Raw genomic sequence first — 26310 nt, 5'->3', positions numbered from 1 at the left:
GTTTGCATAAACGCATCTATCACCTCAGCGGGGAACATATCACCACACTCTCTCATCTCTCATTCACATATTTCTCTCTCTCTCTCCTGCTCTTTTCCTCTCTCTTTCCCTCTTAATGGACATCCTTCACGCTAAAGAGCAGCATTGCCTCTCAACCATCAGGTCCGGCATTTGTGGAAGTTCGCTGAGAGCTTTCAACTGATTAATCCACGTACAACTGAACACTGAAGAGGAGTATGTCTCGTCATGCTGTGCCTATTGTCACCTTCTCAATGGTTGTGCTTGTGTTTTAAGAGGATACCAGACTATTGAGAGTAGCAGAGAAGAGGGTGAGATTTGCGTTCTTCACGCCAAAAGATGGCAGCTTGTGTCTGAGAGGCACTGAGATACTTGACATTTTACTCTGGGTAAAATATAATGTTTCTGAAATCCAGTTTCTCATCACAATGATCTTAGATGTCATAGACGTCACTACTGTTGACTGTCAGATTGATTTATTTTTTTGATGAACCAATTTTTTCATTCAAGTTTAAATTCAACTTTACAACTGCATAAACCTCTCATGCAAACAAATGTATATGATGTGGTCAACTACTTTAGAAATGTGCTGTTCCATCATTATAAGGAATATTGGCATCGTTTCATTCTTTTATTCACCATTAGAAAATAAGTATGTCATTACTGTAAAAATATTGTAGCTATCTTGTTGTGTTCTAACTGGTCGTGTGACTTAATTTCCAGTTAATTTCTCAGAAAAAAAGACTTCATAGTGTTCAAATCATATGGGGCAATCTTATAACCCTTTTTATGGTGCTTTGTGTCCTTTTGGGACCTGGTCACTACTTTTATGGAAAAGAGTGCCATGAACACTAAAAAATCCAAAATCTCTCCATCTGTGTTCTGCAGGTTTAAAAACACATGATATTTTTCAGTCAACTATCCCTTTTAACTGAATGTTCTGTTGTATAATCAGTGATCACTGTCACACACCAAGGGCAAGTGACGTTATCTGAGCCCACTATGCCATAAGCATATTGTGTTCATTACAGTGAAAGGCTCCAGCTCTTCTGTGCTCGCTTGTCAAGGTTTTCCTGCCTGCCTTCTGTGCTGCGTTCATCCCTCTACTGCTCACTGCAGCCCTGATCGCAGCCTGAGGCACCGTGACATAGACATGCACACACGCTGCTGCTTACTGACCTATGACCTTGTCAGCTGAGAACCAATCTAGAAATAAGAGACAGAGAGAGAAAGAGTAGAGAGAGGAGAAAAAAAGTGATGCCTGCTAGTTGGACAGGATTTGAAGAGGCACTTTTTTTTAAAGATGTCATTCTTGTGATATCTTTCTGATCTGAAGCACAGTAGCAACAGTTTTGTTTATGTTGCAATATATGTTGTGAATCAAAGCATATCACTAAGTGTTTTCTCTCTGCCTTTCTCGCAGAATAAACAGCGTCGTTGCATAACGCAACAAAATGTAAGTAGGACAAATGCCTGAAGTCTTAGTAACAGACCCTGTGAAATCAAAGTTAGAGTTTGCTTTTAGGCTTTTAGACTTTATGTATGAGCTTTTAGGTTTTCTATGCTAGTGTACTCCTTAATGTTTTCACTTTTAGCTGATATTCAGATTTAAAAGTATTATGAAAAAAAAATAATATATATATATATATATATATATATATATATATATATATATATATATATATATAAATAATAATAAAAGCATTTGGAAATGTTGATGACTCATCCTGCACTATGCAAGTTTTTGTCCAGTCAAATGCTCTCTAGAATGTGAATGTCCCTCCCCCTCAGACAAAAAATAAATAAAATAATAATAAAATAAAACACCCCATCCAAATCCCATCCTGTTTTGGAAATATGGAAATATATATACACTGCAAAGAAAACAGCACACATCCAGTGATTTCCATTTCCAATTTTTTTTTTTACGTGGAAAGCTACAAATTTAGGATTTTCTAAATTTGTGTGTGATTAAGAGTGTGTTGTAGAGTACTAGGTTGTTTTCATTATTCATTATTGCTGCCACAGCCACTATTGTCGTAAGCTTTAACGGTCTCTGCGTCAGGCGGAAAGAGAACCTTGCATTTTGTGACTCGGGTGGACAAACAGGAGAGTAGTTATTATTCAGTCTTTCCCATTTTATGTTGTTTAGACTTTTTGAAAAGAGTTAGCAATTTGAGGGGAGTCTATAGAGTGTGTTGAGCAGCTCATTTGCCTAATCTTGGGAACTAGAGTGGAAGCTGGCAGTATAATGAGGAGCAAGGCTCGTCTAGGGGTGGGGGCCTGGAGCTCAGGCTAAAGTGGGCAATGGGGGAAGGGGACATTCTGAAAGACATGAAGGTATTAATCAGACAAAAGGGGCAAGTCTGAACAGAAGGAGAACGCTAGTGGAATGGTCAAGCATTTTGCATTTTCGTAGCTTTTGTCCAGATGGATAGAGAGCGAGTTTGATGGAGAAGGCGAGTGGGTGAGAGAGTGAGTTGCTGAAGAAAGAGGTGTCATTCTCTGCAGGCTTAGCGGCTCGTCACACAGCAAACATTTGTCCACTTTTTGGAGTGCCGGGGACAGGGCTGGAATGTGCGCCATGCGCCACATTTCATTGGGAGTGAATTGCCCAGAGCGTGGTTCTGCATCGTTGAGCGTTAAAGGGCAAACAATTGAACCTCCAATAATGGAACACCAACCCAGGGTTTAAGTTGCTCTAAAAGTTCATCAGGGACCCTATACTCCACGAAAAAAGTGAACTACCGCATTTGTGCGCACAAACTGCGAGATGGCTTACTTGCAGGTAGATTAGTGCTTTTGAAACCAGATAGGCTTTTTGGCCTGCCGCAAATTAGATGGACTGCATCAGAACAAATGAGACAGGAAAACAGGCTGAAGTACGTCTGCTCTTTGGTGGCACATGCCAGGCTATGGATTAAGGAGCTGTTATTGTATTTGATTGGATTTTCATGTTCCGTTTCACAGTAGACCACCTGCCCATGTATTTACATCTGATTGTTTAATTAACCCCCATTTCCCCTTCACTCACAGTCCCTAGGGCCAAAACAAGCCATTCACACACACGCACACATACACACCTCCTCACCGAACCCATGAACACACTAAACACCAAAGCATCTGCATCTCAAACCTCAAATGGCAGTAATGTCGTAATGACATGGGCATTATCTGGCGTAATCTAGCAGCAAATTCATCATAATTAATTAGGAAAAACAATTCTCCATTTCCTTCATCCTTCTCCCTCAAGAGCTGAGCACGGCGTGGTTGGCTGCTTACTCTAGTCTACAGCACTGAGCCCAGAGCTTTGGCAGGAGCACAGACATAGATACCCTCTCTTCCATTCATTTTGCATGTAAATGAGTTTCTGTAAATGTCATGCAGTTCTTTTCACAATCCTTAAAGACACGTTAGTGGTGCTTGCAAATGCAAAAGTCATCAACATGATTCCAGGGTGGTTACCAGTGTGTTTCCTTGCAGTTGCTAAGCTGTTCTGAGTGATTTGCTAGAGAGTTCCGAGTACTAGGGTGTTGATGGAGCATTCTATGTGGTCTCTAGTAGTAAAGGGTGTAGTTCTAATGCACTTTATGTGGTTTTGGTTTGTTCTGGGTGGCACTGATATGGGGGTTACTAACATGTTATGAGTGTTTTTTTAGTACATTTTATGCAACTGCAAGGTAGTTCAGGTGTTCTGTGTGGTTACTCAGAACATTATGTGGTTGCTAAAGGGGTCTGAATAGTTTTAGTTAAATTCTTTATGATAAAAATAGAGGAGGACTAATATCGAATAAATTATGTTTATCCTTCATTTGCCAGCATTTTAGTTTAAAACCAGGTGTAAATTGTGAATCAGAATATCCAACAGAGGCTATCTGCAGGCTTTGCAAGAAAACAAATAAAGGTGAAAGACGCACAGATCTCTAATCTTCGCAGCCAAATCCAAAAACATCTTCCAGCAGTAGCAGCCACATTTGAGCCCCACTCCTCAGCTGCACCAAAAAGCGTGGAAGAATTTAACTAAACACTGATTACGAAAGATCTAGCTTAAAGACACAGTGCGCTCTTGCAGTGACACATCTTTTGGTTAAAGAGATGATGCCCTGCCATGCTGCAAACCTTTGACTGTCAATATGAGATGCCCAATCAAACAGCTATTCCAGAGAATTTTGTGTGTCACCACAGACAACACCACTAAAATCGTTGCAACCGCAGGCATTCTTCAGGTTTTGCACAGGAGATTTATTTCTGCACTGTATTGTACGTTCACTAGACACAACCGACTGTTTCCAAGAACACTTGCAGAGACAATTATTTTGAGATAATTTTGTGTGTATGTGAAGCCAGAAGCAAGGATACGTGAAAGAGGAATCAGTTCTACTGTATGTACACACACGTTATCTGAAATCTCTTTGTGCATACTTTTAATGAATGCTTGCAGAAACCAGCGTGCTAACTCTGAATGCGAATACTTTAAAAAGCTTGAATATTTAATTTGGCAAGAAACAAGTGACAAACTATCAGCTACGATCCATTTCACCCCTACAAGCAAGTGAAAAACGCATTTCAAGTTAGGAATTTTATATCACTATTCAAGATAAGCCTACCGGGCAGGGCGGTGATACAATTTTGGTAGCCCGACTGGAAAACATGATAGCCTTGGGACGTTGGGCTAGGAATTTTGCGAGCCCTGAACCGTACGCATTTAAAATGGCAATGGCTAAACTGCTTTGGACATAATTTGAATGTTGTTATTACCAATTCTCTACAAAAGGAGCTGGCACAGAAGACATAAACTCATGAGAGTGCAAGAGGAGCTTAACATTCCTCATCATTCTCTTGTAACGGTAAGCTATATCAATTTTAAATATTTTGAAATTTTATTCCAACAGCCATTAATCTTTAATATACAGGCCCGAGGTAACATTTTTACATACATTTACAACCAGGCTAACAATAGCTACAGATCAGAATGACAGAAAGCAAAATGTAAGTTGTAAGGCCTATCTTAATAGAAATGATAAATATAAAACATAAAACAAATTGCGGATGACAAAAGCCAGTGTCCACTACCACTTAACCTGCCAAGATATTTCAGTCCTGGAGGCCGTGAGCAGCAGATTAAAGCCTGTAGCAGACTTGACCGACATTTTGTCAGGAGAGTCTTGCATTACTGTTTCGTCTGTCACCCCAGTGCTAGAACACAGACGCTGCACTTTAACGGAAACTGATAATGACATACAAATAGGCTGAAAAATGAAGACTTGCATTTTAGAGGAATTAGACTCCAATTATGACAATGCCGCAACCCAAAAACCTCTCAGACTCAGCAGTATACTTGATCCTAGTGGTTAAAGTTTGACTCCTAGCCCTAAGGTTGTGGGTTCGAGTCTCAGGCCGGCAATACCGTGACTGAGGTGCCCTTGAGCAAGGCACCAAAACCCCAACTCCTGGGGTGTGTGTGCACTTTGGATGGGTTAAATGCAGAGCACAAATTCTGAGTATGGGTCACCATACTTGGCTGAATGTCACGTTACCTTTATATTTATGTGTGTATATATATATTCGATTTGATTACTGATTTGATTCAAATTCAGTATTGATTATTTTGGATATATATAAGGTACAGTACATGTAAAATTTTCTCAAGGAAAAATATCTCTCAACTAATGCTGTAAAATATGCATGAGAGTCACTTGGTACTACATTACTGTAATATTGAAGGTAAAATTTGACTGATTTCTTAAAATGACACTTTTAAAATAATAAAGTTACAATTACATAATAATATTTATATTTCAGTTCGTTTAAAAATGTGTTTCTCTGAGGTAAATGTGATGTTATGTGACATTGTTTACAAGACATTATATTGACTTCCGTCCATTAACTGAAAAAAGGCTACACTAATTGAATCGAAAAAGTGCTCAGATTTGCTGCAGAAAATGGAAAAAAAGCTTGAGCAACAAGAAAAACACATGTTGCAATAGGGCAAAATCGTTCTCTGCCAGCAGGAGGTGTTTTTGGAGCAGAATTGTATGTTGAAATATTGGAAATGTTTAAAAATCATATCACAGCTTTTGAAAAATATATATTGTACTGTATATTGCGATGCATATTGATATTGAATTATTGTTCAGCCCTAATTATAGGTAACATTTATTCACCAGAACAAGGGCAAGTTTTAATATTTAGTGTTAGGGGTTTGGTCTCTCACCACTAAACCTTTGGATGTGTAAGAGTAATAACAATGGTTGCTTTAGAAAGCACCAGTAAATATTTTGTAACATGAATTCTTATTTGACTATGAGAAGGCCTCTGCCAGCTGTAAGCAAACCATTTCAACGTTTCAAACTGTAGAAAGCTCAGGTGAACGAGTCTCACCCAAACAGCAGGGATCATATTTCGCCGTACGTCTTGGCACAACATTTGATTAGGGTAAACTTTTCAGTCACACTCGTCACAAGTGAATGATTAATTTGAAATTGATGAGATGCAACTATAGCCTTGTTAAACAAACCCGCCCCACTCTGAATAGCTAATCTGGTTAACAGGTGTTAATGATAACTGCCGCCTGAAGCGCTCACATCAAGTTACAAAGATTTCAAGTTAATCTAGTGTGAGAACGAGCCACTCATGTTACTCGTCTTTTTTCAACGGAAGAGAAACTTTCGCATGTCTGGCCAAAATTCCCTCTCTATCTTCGGCTAGTCCCTTCCCTCGTCCGCAGCCTTTTCGATTATCAAAGTGAGAGAAATGAGGTCAGCGTCACAATGAGGGAAATCTGAGCAGATTCCTGTTTGTTTTTCGCTGGTCTCCATTTCTCTAGCAAAGACCTCCTGCATTAAATGCCGCCAAGATCTCCTCCCTGTACCAAAGAAGAAAAAGACTAAAAGTATACACCAATTAATGAATACATAAATGAGATTGGGAGTGAAGGAACACAGATTTGGACACAAGGTTATAATGAGCGTGCTGGCAAATGTGCACATCTTATGCAGGCACACATCTCTCTGAAGCGAACACACTGGAAAATTGATGCACACACACTCCCAGCGATAAGCCCAGTGAATTTGTTGCCAAGGGAATACGGCCATCGTATCATAAAAGAATACAGACGCAGGCGAGCCGGTCTCAGGACAGAATTGTTTTCCATTTTGTCACCTCGACTCTTAAATTAAAGTCAGCTGCAGAACGCATAACTTATTCAGCCATGAGATACATTGGTCTTTCCTCTCTTTATATTCATTGGGGAGAGATAATGATAGGAGAGTATGGGTTCGGAAGACACAGAATTGAATTTGCACAGGTACTTTAGCTTTGAAAACTTAAACAGGTGCCTTTGGGACAAAAAAAATTATTTCTAGGTTATTTCTCTGTCTAGTCTTTGTTTTGGATAATTTCTGAAAAGACACAGAAGCTGCTAAGACAAATGCTGACAAGACGTGGACAGGAGAAGACTAACGTGAAACATGAATCATGAAACATTTGCTCTGGAAATCGCATTGTTAGGCGGGAAGGCTGTTTTGATGAGTCTTCTGTAATCTGTGTGCCTTTGATGATTTTCACTGAAGTAAAGTTTGAGCTGCCAGAGAAAGTTCCAGTGGAAAGTTTCAATGGCTGCTGTCTCAGTCAGGTTATGGTGAGGTTTCTGCTGGCTCTCCAGCAGAAAAGATACAGCCGTCACTACCTCTTAAACTTTCTACATTTTACTGTCTTATACTGTTTGCATTTACTCTCACAGATCTGAGAAATATTTCCATGCTTCCTCCTGTCTACCACCTCACAGATTGTACATAAAGTCTTTTGTAATCATGCCATTCTCTGTTTTTTCTTTTAAGACTTGCTTGGTTTTTTTTTATTAAATTTTTTTTACTGTAGCTGTAGTTGGCACATCATGTGAAGCATGCACATCCAGAAATTATAGTGCAGGCGTGTGACTAAAATGACAATAATAAAACAGAAAAAAGTCAGTGGACTCACATTCAATGCAGATTATTCATTGGTGAGCAAGTGTTGTAATGCTCTTTTTTTTTTTTGGATAAACTGTTCGCTAAACTAACTGAAATATGTATAGAAATGCACGTCTCTCTTTCTTCAGGAGATGCTCTGAGCGTAGCTTGTTTATATCTACGGAATATGTCATACGTAATTGCATTTATTTGTGTGACTGTTGATCTTCCAGCAAATTTCTGGGTTATGGGGTGTATTGTACAAGATCTCCAGAAACATTGTACATGGCTAAAGCATATGTGCATATTTTTGAATTTTGGAAGTAATTCAATGTGCATTTTAGCATTCTTCAATATAATCACATGGAACAGGAACACCATAAAAAGTGTCTCCTTTTAAATGACATTAACAGTATATGAATATATTTTGGTGAAGCCATATTTGCAGCTTCTTCCCAGAACTGCAGTTAATTACTGCGCATTGGCTGATTTGTAAAAATGAGTCTGACAGTAACCTTGCTACATTAATCACAGTAAATTACACAGAGGAAGGCACAGCACAGAGACTCAATTAACCTCTCAGCCTTCATCTCAATCCTGGGCTTGTCAGTGGTTATTCAGTGCAGACACCTTCTCTGGTCACTAGGGAGAAGGGCCCAGCACATGGTGTGATGGCAAATGCTTCATGAAACCAAACCAAGCATCCCTCTCACATGATCTGGACCTAACTAACCCCATGCTGATTTTCTAGTTCACTGGGCTTTTATGATGGGGCGTTACTTGTCGAGAACCCAAAATGCTGTAGTCCAGTTAATTTTTGAAGGAGGAAGACGTGCAAGAATGCAGATTTTCTGGTTGTTTGTGTGTCGGTTTGAAACAGGGATTTTCCTGATGTTTTTTTTTTGTATGCAGCAGGATCAAGATTTACCATATAGAGTTTGTTCCACTGTATCATCATAACAAGAACACACACGGTGAAAATAAACAGGACAGCAGTTTTTCCGTCTGAATGGTGACAGCATCTAGCCACATATGTCATACAGGAGCCGTGGCTTGTTTCATCATAGCCTTCATTTGTTTGTTTGTTTCCATACGCACACACATGTACAATATTAATCAACCAAGTAATAAACACGAGCCAAAGCCCTATTTGAACTGGACTAGCTTCATCGCCAAGGAGGTCTGTACCATATATTCACATTTATATATAGAATATTTATTTATAATTTAGATTAAGTTTGCCGATTCATTGTAATACTAGGATTATATTGACATGATTTATTCAAATTGTTATGACTTTTATAAACATTGTTTGTTGTATTTTTGTGCTTAAATTTGTAAGGTGTCCTTGAGTGCTTTGAAAGGCAACAATAAATATTATCATATATATATATATATCCTTACGGTTCAGATTCTCAACTTGTTAAGTATCTTGTCCTGAAGTTGGCACCAAAATCCTCATCTTGTATTCCAGCCCGTGTGCACCCTGTCACGAAAGGAATGTTAGGGACTGGGCGACGGACCAAGGATGCTTGTTATAGGGGATATCAAATTAGTGTGTCTAAGCCTGGCCGTCCTATTTCAAATTTTATGTAGCAGTTTTGTATTGTTATTTTGGATTTACAGCATACTTTATGGACTGTGGTCTAGTTAGCAGCACAGTAGAGACTGTAAATCGTCAAGCATTTGATTGTAAACGTAGTAAAACAACACAGAAGACCTTGATGGAGATTTTCTAAAATTGAATAAACATTTTCCTTTTCATTGTGCCTTTAATGTGGACGTGAACCTCAGATGGCCACGTTTCCTGCCTGGCCGCACAAGGATGTTGTATAGTACTTCATTATTGTCATTCTCTCACTTTTTCACATTCACCCATGGGAAAAAGGCAAGTAAATAGCAGTGCTGTAAAAAACAAAAAACAAAAGAAGAGTTTCCTGTGTGTGAGCTTTCAACCCAAAGATGGTCGCACATTCGTCTATGAGAAACAAATCACATTACCAGCAATATCACTGCTTTCTTTCAGGCTACTGAACTGAACAAGAAAAACCAACCTGTAAATAAGCAAAGATATACACTCCTTTTAGAAAAGTACAGATTTATTTTTGAATTAATGTCATATTTTTATTCAGCAAGGATGCATTAAATTGATAAAGTGATAGTAAAGTTACAAAAGATTTCAATTTCTTTGTTCATCAAAGAATCCTGAAGAAAATGTATCAACAAATGCTTTCAACATTAATAAAAATTAAGAAATGTTGCACATCAAATCAGTGAATTAGAATGATTTTAGATGGATCATGAAGACTGGAGTACTGGAGTTTGCTGTCACAGGAATAAAATGCATTGTAAAATATATTAAAGCAATTTTTAAATAATTTTAAATAAATTACTGTTTTTACGAAATAAATGCATCCATGGTGTGCTTCAAAAATATAAAAATAATAATAAGAAGAATCTTAATAACCACAAACTTTTGAATGATAGTACTTGCAGTTCCATATGAATATTCACATCTACTCAAGCAGGATGCAACTTCCTGTGGGCCAGCCATACCCCCCCACCTCTAGCCGGGAACGTTCGCAGTCGCCCCTACCCCAGCGGTCCCAGCACATAGGCATTCCTCTCGGATCACTGCTTTTGCCCTCTTTATTCCCATTCTGTAGCTGCTCCGACACCTGTTCCGCCGCTCTCCCCCAGCTCCTCATTAACAGCGTGTGATATTAATGGGAGGTGAATGCTGGTTCTTCTAAAAGTCCCGCTCAGCTCCGCGCGTCCACATGCAGGCCTGATTTGCATGCCAATCCACACATTTTTTTTCCCCCATAGCTTTTCCCAGGCCACTGCCTAGCCATGCCAGTGAATTAAACCCTCTGTCCCTATCTCTCTCTGCTTTCTCTTTCTTTCCTTCTTTCTCTGTCTGTCCAGCTGACCGTTTGCACCTGGGCGTGATAAGTGTGCGCTGAATCGCTCATACTGGCCGCTTTCTGCTCTGTGCCTGTTTGCTTTTTTCTTTTTCCTCTTTTGAGCTTCATTGTAGGCAGTGGAGGGGCATAAATCACTCATCAGCTTTGTTTAGAGTCATACACAGAGCTGGTACTCTGGCATATTCTTTGCATGCACACACACGCATATTTTTATGCATGTAAATAAAAACAGCCTCATGATTGTAATATTATTTGGAGATGACTAGAAACAAAAGAGAAACACAAAAGGAGATTGCAAATTTTAAATGAGAGTGATCTTTACACTCCAATGCTCTCTCTCTCTCTCACACACACACACACACACACATTAAAGTTCTTTTTTACTTGCTTGCTTCCTGTCTCTGTCTCTTTCAATGAATGTTGGCATTGAAGACTTTCTTAAGCAATGACTATGTCTTTAAAAGGCTGCAGTGCCATACCCCTGTGTTCTTTAGAAACATAGAGAATGCTCCTCCACTTGTGTGGTATTGTCTGATGCTATGTGGATATAGGAATGTGCCACAATATAGAACAATAGTCTTTTATACTAGATTTGCCTCTCAGGTGGAGCTTGACGCATCAAGTGTTCAAAAGCCTGAAGAAAAATGGCTCTTTTTTCCATTTGCCTAGCATGTACTTCAAAATTATATATATATATATATATATATATATATATATATATATATATATATATATATATATATATATATATATATATATGTGTGTGTGTGTGTGTGTGTGTGTGTGTGTGTGTGTGTGTGACCCTGGACCACAAAACCTTAAGTAGTTTTTTTAGCAATATAGCAAAACAACAATATAGTATTAATCAAAATTACAGATTTTTATTTTATGCCAAAAATCATTAGGATATTAAGTAAAGGCCATGTTCCAAGATGTTTTTTTTAATTTCCTACTGTAAATATAACAAAACTTACTTTTTGATTAGTAATATGCATTGCTAGGAATTCATCTGGACAAATTCAAAGGTGATTTTCTCAGTATTTAGATTTTTTTTGCACCCTCAGATTCCAGATTTTCAAATAGTTGTATCTCAGCCAAATATTGTCCAATCCTAATAATTCAAAAAATGTACATATAAGACTGGTTTTGTGGTCCAGGGTCACACACACACACACACACACACATATATATATATATATATATATATACATATATATATGAAGAGTTCATTTGTAAAAAAATGACAAATGCCTAATTAAAAAAAAAAAATAATTAACCGACTGCCTTGCGATATACTCCACATATATCACGTTCTGAACCATAAACACGTTTTGTCACAAAAGCCGGTATTGTCCTCTGTCAAGGCATCGCGAGTTCACTGCTTACAGCAGAAACTGACAAGCACCCTTGTTGTTTGTGAACAGAACCAGATAAGTCCTTTTAAGTAAATCAGTGCGGAGTATTCAGGTCAGATGAAAAGGCTGCTAATCACTTGGAAATAAATGCACTAGCTAAGAGGAAAGAGTCTCGTCAAAGCTGACTAAAATTATTGAGGATGGTTAATTTTGCCAGACTTGAAGATCCCGGGATAACTTCTTCGGGGTGTAAGCGAAAAATATAAGCGGAAACTTTTCACGGAACATTGCGGAAGCAGCGGAAGCAGCACTTTACACTGTTGAGCGAAATCTCCCTGTATTGATTGTATTCACAACAACAAAGTTTGTCAGGCGTTTATATTGTCAGCTGAGGAGATTATAAAGATTAAACAAATGTTTTTATTTAACCATTAAACATGAAGTGTGGGGCTATCTGCTTTAGTCCAAAAACTACTGTTGGAGATATCTGCTTTTGCCAAAAAACAAACTTTTAATATATATAAAAAATTACTTTCAATGAGATTATCTGTCTGTCAATCTATCTGTATGTATATTTATAAATGTGTATGTATACATATACATATAGATAGATCGATACATGTAAACCTGTAATTGTATATGTGTGTGTGTGTGTGTGTGAGACACACACAATTTATTATGCACTTTCTTAGATTCTCAGTGAGCTATCACAATTATTATTTTTTCAATTTAATTTGAATTAAATTGAAATGCTCTTTACTCTAGTCATATGTTGGCAGAAATAGCCAATTGTCATAAACAATAACTGTAGAGTAGTTTTGGCAGTGAAGTGGTTGCCCATAAATCTACTATACGATCACCTTGGTTTTAAAGCCGCACTTTATTCAGTATATGCCAAATGCAGCACATAGGATTGTGACTGTGATAAGCGCTCGTTCATTTCAAACAGTACAACAAAATTCTAGCTCAGAGGAGGAAATCATAAAGCTAAATTATGTATCACAATTTCAAATTAGCTGTCATGGTTAGATTGGTTTTGAATATACAAACGCGTTTCTCCTTAATGGCCGTATTGTTTTATGGAATGTAGTTAAACAGGTTTGAAAACGGTATCTCTTTCTTCAACTTGGCAATTGTAGCAGACTGTGTACCCAGATAGCCTCTGCTTTGTCTCTGATAAAGCACCTTATTTGATGGTGCTGCTTAGCTTTGCCAAAACAATGCTGGATGACTCTGCTAGTCATTTTTTATTGCCAGACTTTACTAACACCTTTACTATAGCCCCTCTTTCATTAGCAGAAGAGGGTGTAAAAAGAAATACACTGCCCAATAAATATGCACACTGTTTCATTGCTTAATCAATGTTTTCTGGCCCGTTTTTATCATTTCCATGATAGTCTTTAAATTTACCACCAAGATTTAATAGTTTGACATTAGAATACTTGTTGGTTTAAACACTAAATGTTAACCGTTGAAATGATGTAGCTTAAGGTCTCTTTACCAGTCAAAACACAAATCTCTTTATGCTTGTTGCTAGATAAGCAAACCAAACCTCTAAATCAACTTAAGTGACTGTAATCGACCGAGAGCAAACATTGAGGAATGTGAATGAGGGGCCATTGGACATGCAAGCGTCAGAACAAAAAGAACATAGACTCCAGACTTTAAACAAGCCATCTGTCTGCGCATTACATAGATCTTAAGCAAACATTGATGTGTGTTTTAAAGTTGAAGACTAAGTCTGTCCTGTGCTAACTCTTTTATTGGATAATTTCAGGTGACAGAGTGGCTTGACGGACAAGCTTGTGCCTGTTTCTGCTCAGGGGAAACTTCTTACCCTTGCCCTTCCTGGCGATCAATTACCCCAGTATTTTGAGCCCCTGTTTTGTTTGCATGGCTCTCTGTCAGCTTGCAATATTATACCACTTTCAAGGCTGCCTAGACTCACGTCTGCCCTCTGAATGAGCTGTTGAGCCGTACTCCTCCAGGAGAAGAGAGAGTGAGCTCCATCCTGAAAGCCTCCGTCAACTCGATCGCTTAGAAGCACTGAAATCCAAGTGCACTTGACTAACCCCTTCATCACAGGAGCTCCAGCCCACACCGATCCTAAATTATGTCTCCGTGCAAGATCTGTTTGAGGGCTTAACTCTTGATTCATACCATTAGATAAGAAATGAGGCCCATCAGTTGTACGACTGATTAGATTCACCGATGTCTGATGGTCTTTTAACTGTCTAGGATCTGAAGATCAAGCGGCGTTCTCTTCATCTGGAAGATTGTTTCTTCATTCCCGATTCATTACGTTGCGAGTTCAAAGTAATTAAAGAAATACAAGCGTGGTTTTTGTTGGAAGATGCTTCTGTGATATTGCAACATTTGTGTGAAGTTCAAATTTCACATGGCTTTCGTGCATCTCAGCTGGAAGTAATTCCATCTGAGGGAGTTTACGGACCGAGACTCATCAGTTAAGGGCTTGCAAGGAAAGTTCCTGATAAATTTGCTGCCCTGTATTGTGCTTCGCTCTCCGCAGCTGCGCTGAGGTCCATCCCAAATCTTGAACACTCGTGGGCCTCTTTCCTCACTTCTGTTCCGCAAGCATTGAATTAGGGCTAGACATATATAGGAGTCCTCAATGGGTTTAAATTATGTCATTTGGCTCAAGTATCTAAGTAAAACTAAAGCTAGTTTCTGTCCAGAGTGGCGTAACAGGTCAATCTAATGACCTGAATCACTTTTTGTCTGTCATTTTCCCGAATTGGGTTTGGGTTTGGCTTGTGATATCTGGGTGGTGCAACGAGCTAGGAGGCGCATAATGGCCCAGTGCATGTGGCCTGCAGTAGAGTCCGCCCCAAAGGTTCTTGTTTATAGTTCCCAGAGGACCACAGGGAGCCATAACTCATCCTGGGATGACGAGTAAACTCATGGGCCTGGAATCTGCAACGAGACTGCAATTTTTCTTTCCATTCCTTTTCCTTTTTTTTCCTTTAACGTGCAACCCCTTGGTGGGGGGATCCCGGTTAAGTGGTCACGGGTGTGAAGAGTAACACTGCTTTTTCTCCTCGGGTCAGGAAACATGATGGAGCAGCAACTGATATGGTTCACCCATAAAAAGTCCCAAAAAGATAAAAACATCAGTCTGTGGTCTGGATAACAGCTTAAAGGCACTGCATCTGTCAGATCTCAAGAATAATCGTTCCAGGCTATTGTTCTTAAATGTAACACCGTTTTATATTCTCTTACAGCCCCTTTACCATTTTTCTGCCACCTCATCACGCTTGTAATGCCCATATTTTCTTTATTAATGTCCATTTATGGTTTAATAGAGACTACTACAGATAGTAAGGATAAGCTTTGTATTGATTATACATTGAAACCCTGGCCTACATGCTGACAAATATCAATGAAGTGTGTTTTTGGCAGACAGTTCTCCATCGACTGGCAGGAGATCTTCCTATCACGTCAGACCCCTTAAAACCCGCTTTCAATGCCACTGTGTGTGTCCCTTCTCAAAGTATCGACAAGAAAATCTACCCTTGTGTCTTCCATGGGTCTCACTCTAGGTCGAAAGAAACCAGTACCTATTATCAACCCCGAGAATCGACATTAACTAGGAAAAGTTCATAATCGCAGTGGCAGGTATTAAAGAGAAGCTTTTTTAATGAGGCCATGGCTTTATGAACATACTGAGTGTCATCAGCACATTCCGTACTGTAGCAGATTGAATAATTTGCACTCAGGAGATGGTTATGGATTACTCAGGGGGGTAATTTGAGGGTGTGATCTAGCCCAGCAGGTCACTACTTTAAATTTTTCTTTATCGGTTGTAAAATCTGTTGCTCTAAATGGCTTCTCATCACACCTTCGCTGAGCTGCAACGCTGATTAGCATGCGGTAAATATGCTAGGTGTTAATGTTAACTGCGGTGTCTCCCTAAACTGAACATATGTTCACAGGAAGTGTTTCTTGATTCATATTTTTAGACTCAAGCCTTATTGTTTGTTTGATGTTTGGCTTTGGTTCTTTTTACTCCAAGGTTAGTGATGATGACCCTTTTTAAATGAAAGCAGACGCCACCGACTCCATCCAAGCACGCACTGGATGTTCAAAATAATCAGTGCATGACTTCTTAATCAACTCTACTTTGTAGTACATTGTGCTATTTTATTTATTTTTTTGGCCATGCCAATTCTTTGGACTTGGTTAAACTTAATTAATATTTTAGGTTGCTTTCTATATTCTGTTTGATAGTGTAGTTTGTGGCCTTGAAAAGTTTGGTAGTATTTTGCGTCCTTGATTAGCAGTGTGATTTTGTATTGTTTTAAAAGGATATTTTCAGTCAACCATCAGTGATTTTCTGCATTTAATGCAAAACATAAGTGTGTTTCATAAGTAAGTAATGCAAAATAAAATCTGACTCACATTAGTTCCATTTTGTGTGTTCTTTTGGAACTATTATATTTCAAAACTCTTCGGAGCGTCATGTTCATGTTTAAAACATTGTGTTCAATTCGCTGGTTTTATCTGAAAACAAAACCCGCAAGATATTGACTTATCTCTGAAATTGATTAAGCTAAGTATTTCATATAAGGTCAAATAACTTGCAATAGAGAGTGGTTAAGAATGCTCAGTGTACAGCCAAGCTGATTACATTATTTGACTGTCACTAAAGGCACTAAGGTACGTGAGCCTGTGTTACTTATTTGGCAATTTTTAAACATTTACAGCTCAATATTTCTCACCTTATCAGAACAGAGCTGAGACAATGTTCTTTGTCCTTTAAAATGAGTACTAATTTTCCTCAAATTTAAATCCTGTTCCAAATTTCCATCTGTTGGTGATTTTTTTGGTGGGTTTTAAATCAGTGTTATTTATTAACACTACATGTTCTTTCATTAAGGTATGAAATGTCTATTTTATATATTTTTTTTATGAAAAATGCTAAATGTATTTTCTATTTTATTTTATTTTATTTTTTTTTGTATAGAAACCATGGTTTAATGTGGAAGTTCTTTGCATATTTAACAGTTTTTATTTATGAAGTGCTAGTTAGCATGTGTCAGATGGTCTGTTTGTACACCCTCTGTTTTCAGCCTCAGGGTGCTGTGACATCATTACCACTCAAACAGCAACACCAAACCAATAATTTTTAATCTGGTACAGCATGGTGATAGCAGATCAGGCATTCTGTTCACTGGTAAAATGTATTGAATGTGCTGAGAGACACTTTGGATAAAAGCATCTGCCAAATGCATCAATGCGTAGCAGTGTAACTCCTGTCCAGAGCTAGCAGAAGGAGATCAAACCTGTTTGAGGTTAACCCTGCGAGTCTAGAAAAGCCTATGGTCCCTTATGACCAGATTTAAATATTCACAAGGATATCCAAGAGAGGAAACCTGTAGCTACACGTCTGCTTCACTCTTATGAATATTTATCTATTTGCAGTTGGTGCTAGAACATAACAGGGTGTTGTAGAGCAGCGTCGGTTTCTGACAGTTCATGAGCGGCCCATCTGTGGTTTCCACTTCAAGAAAGCTTTTTTTTTCACAGAGGTTCCTGGGAATCCCATACCAGTGAGAAGATCCCAGCAGAGAGTTACACTGAATGTTAGCAAATTTTACTCATTGTTTTAAAGGCTCTTAAAGCTCATAAAATGGGTAGTAAATCATTGTTTTGGCAGGTTAATGGCCAAGCTGAATTGACTGGTTAATGTAATCACACGGGCAAAGAGTGGGTTTATTTGGGAATTGTCTTTTGCACAACAATAAATGGGGTCATGGTTGGTTTCATTGCAGGACACTCTGAGGAATGAAGCTCTTGGATGCATTATCTTTATCTGCTCTCTGCTGGGGTTATTCAAAGTGCATCCAACTCCCAATACAAGATAAAACTGTAGAGGTAGAGATCCAACTGGAATACATTACTTTGCTGATAGGTCAACCTGAAGAAAGGTCCCCATGTGCAACTCTTTCTCCAAATGCATACAGTAGTACAGTATCTCTATTCTGCTGTCATAATGTAGATTAAGTCAGAAAACAATGCATCTCTGGTCATTAGTCACTGAGACAAGAGCATACATCCCTTTTTCAGAGCGCCTACGCTGTATAAACAGCCCAGGAGAGGCATATCCCTACCGCGCTCAGCCAGAAGAAAGGCATCAGCAAAACCTCCAAACCACACAGCTGTGACAAATTGGATTCCTCTGTGTTCATGGATGCACAGTGTACACATTTTTAATTGTCGTTGCTTTGGTCTATGGCCTGTGGGCAAGGAGTAGTGTGCATGCAATTATCGGTTTCATCAACTGATGATGTTTCTAGACCTGTCAGTTTGATACAGATTTTTTTTTATGCTTCTTTACCATGATATTTCCCTCACAGGTATTTTCGCTTTGATGCAACACCTTCAGAAATTATTGATCTTGCAAATGAGTATGCTGTCTATTCCTGGTAATTGCAGTGCTCTGCTAGTAATAGTGCTGCAAGATTTGGAGCAGAAGTCATTTGATTTTCGTCGATCTCATATTGCTTCTGATTAGATATTAATAAAAAAAACTATAATAATAATAAATAATAATAATAATAATAATAATAATAATAATAATAATAATAATAATATATATATATATATATATATATATATATATATATATATATATATATATATATATATATATATATATATATATATATAATTGTTTAGTTCGAAAAAATACTATCTGTCCCAAAAAATGCAAAAAAATATGCGACTGTGGAAATAAAGTAAACCACATTAAGATTTGTTTCACTCTTAATGTAAAAATCGTTGCCTTATGCGGTTTAATAGTAACAATTTCATTTTATTTAAATTCCTTGTGAAGTCCTTTCAAATCAAAATCTTCCTGCTCACATTAGTATATTTATTTAACCAAACTGTAGAATGATTCATTCATGACACTTGATTTACATTGCAGAGGCTGTAATGGTTTTTAAAAATGGTGTTCTTTGAAAACCAAAACACACACATTAGCCCTTAGCATCTCACAAGTTGGCGGCACACCATCTAGCCTCCTTAACGGCAAAAACATATTTCGATACATGGAAAGACCCCAGCACTTAAACGGTTGGCAGGAAGAAAAGGATTTGGTAATCCAACATGATGTAAGGTCCAGCATTTGTGCTTTGGAGTAGTGATCAGTTGGAAAGGCAGTTTGTCTGTCAGCTCTCTCCATCGTGTTGTCAGACACAGCCAATCATGTGAAGCTGGATCCTTACATGCAAAAAGGGCTTGAAGAAGGAAAGAGTGAGTGCGAGTGCAGCTTGCAATTACCATTTCGTGGTCCCCTTGTGAGGCACATTCAAAGTAAATAATTAAGCTTTTCACTGAAGAAACATTAACCCATTTAAACGAGCTGCTAAAGAGGCGCTTGGATTGATTTGAGGGACTGGCCTTGAGACAAACACGAATTAGAGAGTAGCCAAGGACATCTCACTTGTTTAGTGTGTGTGTGTGTGTGTGTGTGTGTGTGTGTGTGTGTGTGGAGCTGTCTGTCAATGTGTGTGATTGGGAAATAAAAAGTGTGCAGTGTTTTCTATATTGCTATAACTCTTTTTCAACCTTTAGTGTCTTGAATAAAGTGCTAGTCGGCTCTGTAAGGATGGAGAATTATGGTACCCCATCCAGTGTTGAACCCTGGGAATTCAGAGCTACATCATTGTGTCAAGCAGTCAGGAACGCTCCGCAGACTGTGTGGTAGTATATTTCACAAGGAACCGCGTGCTGCCAAAATCGGCCGCCCGCTTCCTCTTCCTCTGAAACACACTGATACTCTCTGTTGGCTGAGTCCACTTTTTTATTTCTGTCTGCCCTGCCACATCACTCCACACTTTCCTACATCATCTTCATCATCATCATCTAACCCCTAAATTCAGCATTTAGTAGCCCGACGGTAATCCCAGAGCATACATAAATCTTGTTCATTAATCTATCTAAAGTGCAACAGATTCTGGTTTCTTCTTCTCAATCCCCTGAAGTAATGCTGGTGGGGTTTGGGTATCTGCCATCTTCCTGGATTAAAGCCTTGCTCTCATGCACGTTATGGGTGCCGTATGCTCTGGCATACGGACTCAATTACCATACAAAGCTATTCTGTAATGCGCCGGTTATATGCGCTCCACCTAATTGACCCTTGTTGTGCTGAAAGATTTCTGGATGGCTAGGGGCACCTCAGAGCTGCGGAGTGAAGCTCACTCATCATTCCAACCGCTGGGGCCTCTGCCCTTCAACGTGACATATGAACGTCATTATCACGTACACATGCCACTCGGATAAAATGGTTTCTCCGGACCACTTTGCTAAATTGCAGCTGGATTCTAGTGTTGCATCGATTCTGCTTTAATTACCTCTTCTGTGGTTTCTTGTCATGTAAAAGTATTAGCTTGGGCTGAATAGTGGCAACAAAAATGCGGTTATCGGTCACATGCCCTAACAACTTGTCTCAAATCTGATGTGTTCCTGACCCAAGGTGTGTCTTGGTGAGAACAGCGTGAGGTTACATGCCCGTGAAGAACAAATGGTTGCGTAGTGAGATGACTTCTCTAATCTTTGCTGGAACATGTGCCTAGAGTTACTGGCCTGTTTCTGTGCCAGTACATTTTGATATCAAAGGATGTGCAAATCTTACACCATACTCCTCTTCATCAAGACAAACTTGAGAATAGAGCAGTTACTCATAGATTGCTTAATTTTATATTGGGGTGGGAAAATCATAATCATTAGCCTTTATTTTATCAAAATAATAAGGCATGTTGAGAATCAGTATGGTATTAGTGTCCAAAGTGCTTTGTAACACTTTACAGTAGAGTTCATTAGTTAAGACTATGGTTTAAATAAACATACAGTAAGTAGTAATAATTAATTTCTAGTAGTACTAATAAAGTATTAATTATTCATTACTAATTATTCATTACTTGATTCTTTTGAATGGTGGTATGTATAATTTAACATTAACCAAGATTGGTAAATTTATTGGATCTTCCACAATGAACAAATGTAAAATTATTTGCTAGCAGCAGTGCTACCAGTGTTTCTGGCTGCTGGTTGTGAGTCACCGATGTGAATTTGACCTGTTTGGAAGCCATTGCTTGTTTGAAGCACTGTCATGTGCTATCCAAGGGCGAGGGGAGGTTTGTTAGGCATTCGCTGCCAAAATGTTTCAGTCAGTCTCTGCATATCCACCTCTGCAAGTTTTAGAATAACAATACCTTAGTCTTCTGTCATAACTAGCCCACCCACGTAATTGAGTTAGAGTCAGCCCAGCCAGTTTCTCCGGAAGCATTCTCCGGAGAGTATATAAAATCAGACACATGTATTACAGATATTAGAGATTTTTAGGAAATAGAATTATCATCCAAAGGCTTGCTATTTATCATTCCATGTCGACATTTCTTGATGCAAATTTGGAAACAGGCCCAGATTCAAGGTCACTGAATGTATATCTATGACTGTGTGAAGTGGGTACAGAGTCCAGTGTGTGTGTGTGTGTGTGTGTGTGTGTGGCATTTTGCGGTCTACAGCTCAAACCTTAATCGCCTCCCCAAATAAACAGACCCTCCTGTTAATGATCCATGTAGCCATTTTACACGGCAGTGTTCCCCAAATAACTTTCTGTGGCCTTTTTAAAAGTAGGGATTTTAACAGGTGCCACTTTTTCTGTCTCAGGAGCATCGCTACTGACCAATCAATCTACCCGGTGGTAATCCCTGGTCTGAAAGGATCCTGTTTCCTATCAATTAATGTAGACTAGTGTTCAAAGACTGCTTTTGTTTACAGCCTTGCGTTGAACAACTGGCCAATCTAACCTTCAAATGAATGCCATGGTGCCCTAAAACCCAGGGTTTGGGTTATCAATACATAATGCATGATTTGACTGTATTCTGATTCAGAAACGCTTTGTTTGATTTAGGATTGGGTATTGAAAACCGGTTCCAAAATCCAAAAAAAAAAAAAGTAAAAAAAAAAAAAATGGATCTTCTTGACTGAATATATTTAATACTTTTAATTAATTAATCTATATTTAATTTATGAAAATAAATCTATGCAGTTTTTAAACCTTTAATTACAGTTTCTGTAACTGAAATTGGGTTCAGTTGTATTTATGTATTTATGCTATTGATAATTGATTTGATTGTTCCAATTTTATTACTAACTGTTTACTTGTCTTTAACACTTACAATATTTTACATTTAGATTAGTTTAGTTGTTTTTTTAAAAGCATAGAAAAGTTCCTCTTGTAGGCCTAAGTATTCTTTAGGCTGCTAATTTTTGCTCATGTTATAAAGACACAGAATAAATGTTTGACATTGAAGTTTTTGTCTTTATATATATATATATATATATATATATATATATATATATATATATATATATATATATATATATATATATCGATATGCAGAATCTAAATCGGAATTGCTAAAATGCAAACAATACCCAACCCTAGGATTTGTATAAACAATATGCATCTCATGTGCCTTTTAAAATAAATAAACAATGTGCCTTTAAAATAAGCAGCTATACTAGTTGCACTGTATGCGTTTATTTCACTTACAAGGTTCATGAAAGTAATTCGTTTTTCAGTTCCATTGCAGTACATGTCGTTGTTTCTTATTAATGCATAAAATTTGGACCACAAACTCTGGTAAAACATCACTAAAATGAGCAAAACGTATGAGCAAAAGGCATTGAACTCCATCATAATAAGAGAATATCTCTCACTACTCTGTCAGAAAGCTCCTCCCACCATCACTTATTCACATTGGGGAAATGCACAGTTCCAAAAAAAATCACTCCTGTTGAAAAGCTTAAACTCACGTGTCCTCCTGGGTCTTACAATGGCTGAGATATCACTGTGCAATGACTCAAGCTTATTCATAGGCCCGGGTTGGAATGTGTTGTCACGTCCAGATATGGTGTGAGTGTAAACACATTCAGTCCTCATGGTGCCACATCCACTACTCTCTTCAAAATGTCCACAAGAGAATCCCAGGGAGCCGACTGACACCTCTGGTTTACCTCGTCACAGAAGATGAAGAGCTGGAAGCAAGACGTAACAGTGAAGTACGGCCGTAACTGCAGGGAGTCATAAATCTCCAGTTTGGCTCTGCGTAAGCAGAGGCCTCTGGTTGAGAGGGTTATCCATCGCAAGGTAAAGGACAGACAGTGCATCACTCTTCCAGACTGCAAAAAGCAGGAGCTTATAAAGCTTATGAAGGGGAAAAAACATTTACCTCACTGCTTATCAATGCACTCACGATGCTTTATAAAGAACCACATGCCCACAAGTACAGCATGAGGTTAGGAAATTCACTTAGCCACTTTTTTTTCAATTCCTTTGTTTAAGAGCTATGATTGCATTTTTATTTCTTCTGTGTACCTCTGTGTACCAACTGACCACATTTTTGGTTTTTATGAATGGACATGCAGACTAAGTTTCATGAGACTGTGTGTAAATTCTAGGTTTAGTGGTAATCAAATGTAATTTAGCTTCGAGATGGAATATGTCCTTTTAAAATAAATTGGACCCACCTGTAGTTTGTTCATTAAATGCTTTGGTTTTTCCTGGAATATGATTCAGACTCACAGGGAATCTGAAGTATAGAGACATGCCCAAAAAGCTGCATTCCTCCGCACGCACAGCCTCAAACGGTACGCTTACTGTTTTCCTTCAAAAATTGCTGTCGTTTTCAAGGCCTCGTCTTAATTGCAACCAGCATTCAAAAACACATTTAAAACGATCAAATAGCCTAATGCAAGATTAATGAAAATTCTGTAAATGAATAAGTATTTCCAATAGCTAAGACTAGTAATTATGTTGGCTTCAAGCTGAGCCTCTGAAAGACGTTTTGTACGCTGATGCTTGTAAAAGGAAGTCGGAACAGCTGCGTTAGACTGTGATAAAACCCAAACTTCCTCCGTTTCTATCAAGCTCCTTTATCTAATTCCCTCCAAAAGTTCAACAACTTAGTCGTACTCTAATTACTAGAGGAAATTAATTAAGCCATCAATGTGATAACATGAATTATTCACATGGGATGACTGACGGCCAATCTGAACTGAGAGCTATCATCCCTGTGCCTCTAAGGACCCCAGACAGCAAAATGTGTTCTCTTTGACCCCAATTACTTGATGTTCTTTAACGCCAACTAATCAGCAGAAGTAGAGTAACTGGCCTCCAGTAACTATATTTTATCCCCAACCTAGCAGTCTTAGCACAGAAATAGTTGGTGAAAGCCAAGCTAATCTTGTTGGTTGAAGGTCTGACCTGACAATGAGCAGCTCGGGTAACTGACGGAATCATTATTGGGCTGATTTCTGTTGAAGCAAATGGTCATCTTTCATCTGATTATAATCATTCCCTTTTCAGTTGCCTCTTAAATCTGCTCTCCATAAAATGCATGTCCCTATATTTCTACAAACTGTAGAATATTAATGTTTTATCTAGGTGAGAAGAGTGTATGAATTTTTTATGTGCACAGAGGGCTATTTAAGGAGCTCAGTGAGTGAGAACTGATTTAAAAGCCATTATATCCATGCTGAATATTGATAAGAGGCAGCGCTGAGCCTGTTTGGCGAGTTCATAACTGCTTTTTTCACATTATTCGGTTTATGTATAAAATTGTGTGGATTTAGCAGCAGAGACAAGCACACTATATTACATTTTTCCCCATCTAAAAAATATTGGGCGGCATCAGAATTATACTTTAGTCACAATAATCGAAACCCAACTACAATCTGTTTTAAACCAGCTTTCGAATTTGGATGCGATACGAGCATACCAAATTCCCTTCGGCGTGAAAATACTGACTTTTTACAGGGCTTTCACATTCTGTACGCCCATAAATGGTGTCCCAAATTGTGTACTGTGATAAGAGGAGTCAGTCTGAACACAAATTCCGCTTCTCTCATGGCTGGAACGATGCAATATGCATATTTGTGGATATCCGTGCACATTCCCCTGCAGTAGCATATGAAAGTCTGTGAAAGATTAGCTATTCCCAGTATCAATAGGCAGCCATATCATTATTGAAAGTGTCTCTAGTGGTTTTCTCATCGCTGTCCAACTGCTAACCTACATTCTGTACCCCCATATAACCTCTGCAGCGGTGAAGCCAGATAGTGGGCTGTTGTCTCTAAAATATCTTGGCTGAATCACACAGCAGGGAAGCAGAACCCACTATTTCCTGCTCCCTTTTTGATTTTTTTTTACTGCATTTTTCATCCTTACTACTGGAGACGGCTATAATATTGAAACAGATTTAAGGCTGATTCGTGTCCAATGTGTTGATAGTATTTTATGGAGCAGTTGGTTAAGTGGTATCGCAAGCCTCTATAAATGTCTGGATAAAGAATGATGTTAATGCATAAAAATGTATGAAATATTCATAGCTTATTATACTTCCCCAGCATTTCCTTAGGCAAAGACTGAGGATAAAAGCCGATCTGAGTTTATTTGTAATTTAGGAACCTCTTGGAAATGCTGGAGACACCAGTAGCAAGTTCCCTCGCTCCGTTTATTGAAGATTAAAGATAGATTGCTACAGTTTTTTTGGCTGAAATCTGTGCAAGAACTCAAATGTGACCCGGACATATCCTGTTTAACCTTTATATGTTTCCTCCTGTTTCCACAGAAATGTTGATGGACTCCACCACAGCGACCGCAGAGCTTGGCTGGACAGTATATCCAGTGTCCTCAACAGGTGACAGCAGTGTAAGCGTAAGTTTTCTTTATATTAACAGATTTCTGAGGTTGCATGAAACGATACATTAATGCTTCTTCTCTAGCAATTGTGACAGAAACTGGATGTGAATCCTTACCATATAGTGCCATAAAGACAATGTTTCATTCATCTAGGCTCACGCCTGCTCAGCACCCACTAGTCAGGGAGTAATTAATCGCCTTCTCCCCCACACCAGGATCTATGTTCTTTCCAATGGATCAGAGGAAGAAAAATATGGGGATGGCTTAAATTATACCATTCCATGTGTCTGGAAGCAGTAAAATAAAAATGGAAGACTGCGAGAGAG

At 38.4% G+C, this 26310-nt stretch overlaps 1 protein-coding gene across 2 annotated transcripts in view; it reads left to right on the top strand.

Annotated features, from left to right (window-relative positions):
- The window catches only part of ephb2b (eph receptor B2b), a 132204-nt gene that overhangs the window by 26712 nt on the left and 79182 nt on the right, over nt 1–26310 (top strand). Inside the window, exon 2 of one of the 2 annotated variants that reach the window (XM_026275556.1) lies at nt 25914–25993. In XM_026275556.1, coding sequence (XP_026131341.1) covers nt 25914–25993 — 80 coding nt within the window. Of the gene's footprint in view, nt 1–25913; nt 26000–26310 lie in introns of both variants that reach the window. The other variant, XM_026275555.1, reaches the window with a different exon arrangement.

Source organism: Carassius auratus, chromosome 11 (genome assembly GCF_003368295.1).
Source record: "Carassius auratus strain Wakin chromosome 11, ASM336829v1, whole genome shotgun sequence".
Taxonomy (NCBI): Eukaryota; Metazoa; Chordata; class Actinopteri; order Cypriniformes; family Cyprinidae; genus Carassius; species Carassius auratus.
The sequence above is the reverse complement of the archived record's forward strand: the minus strand, read 5'-3'. Positions and strand labels throughout refer to the sequence as shown.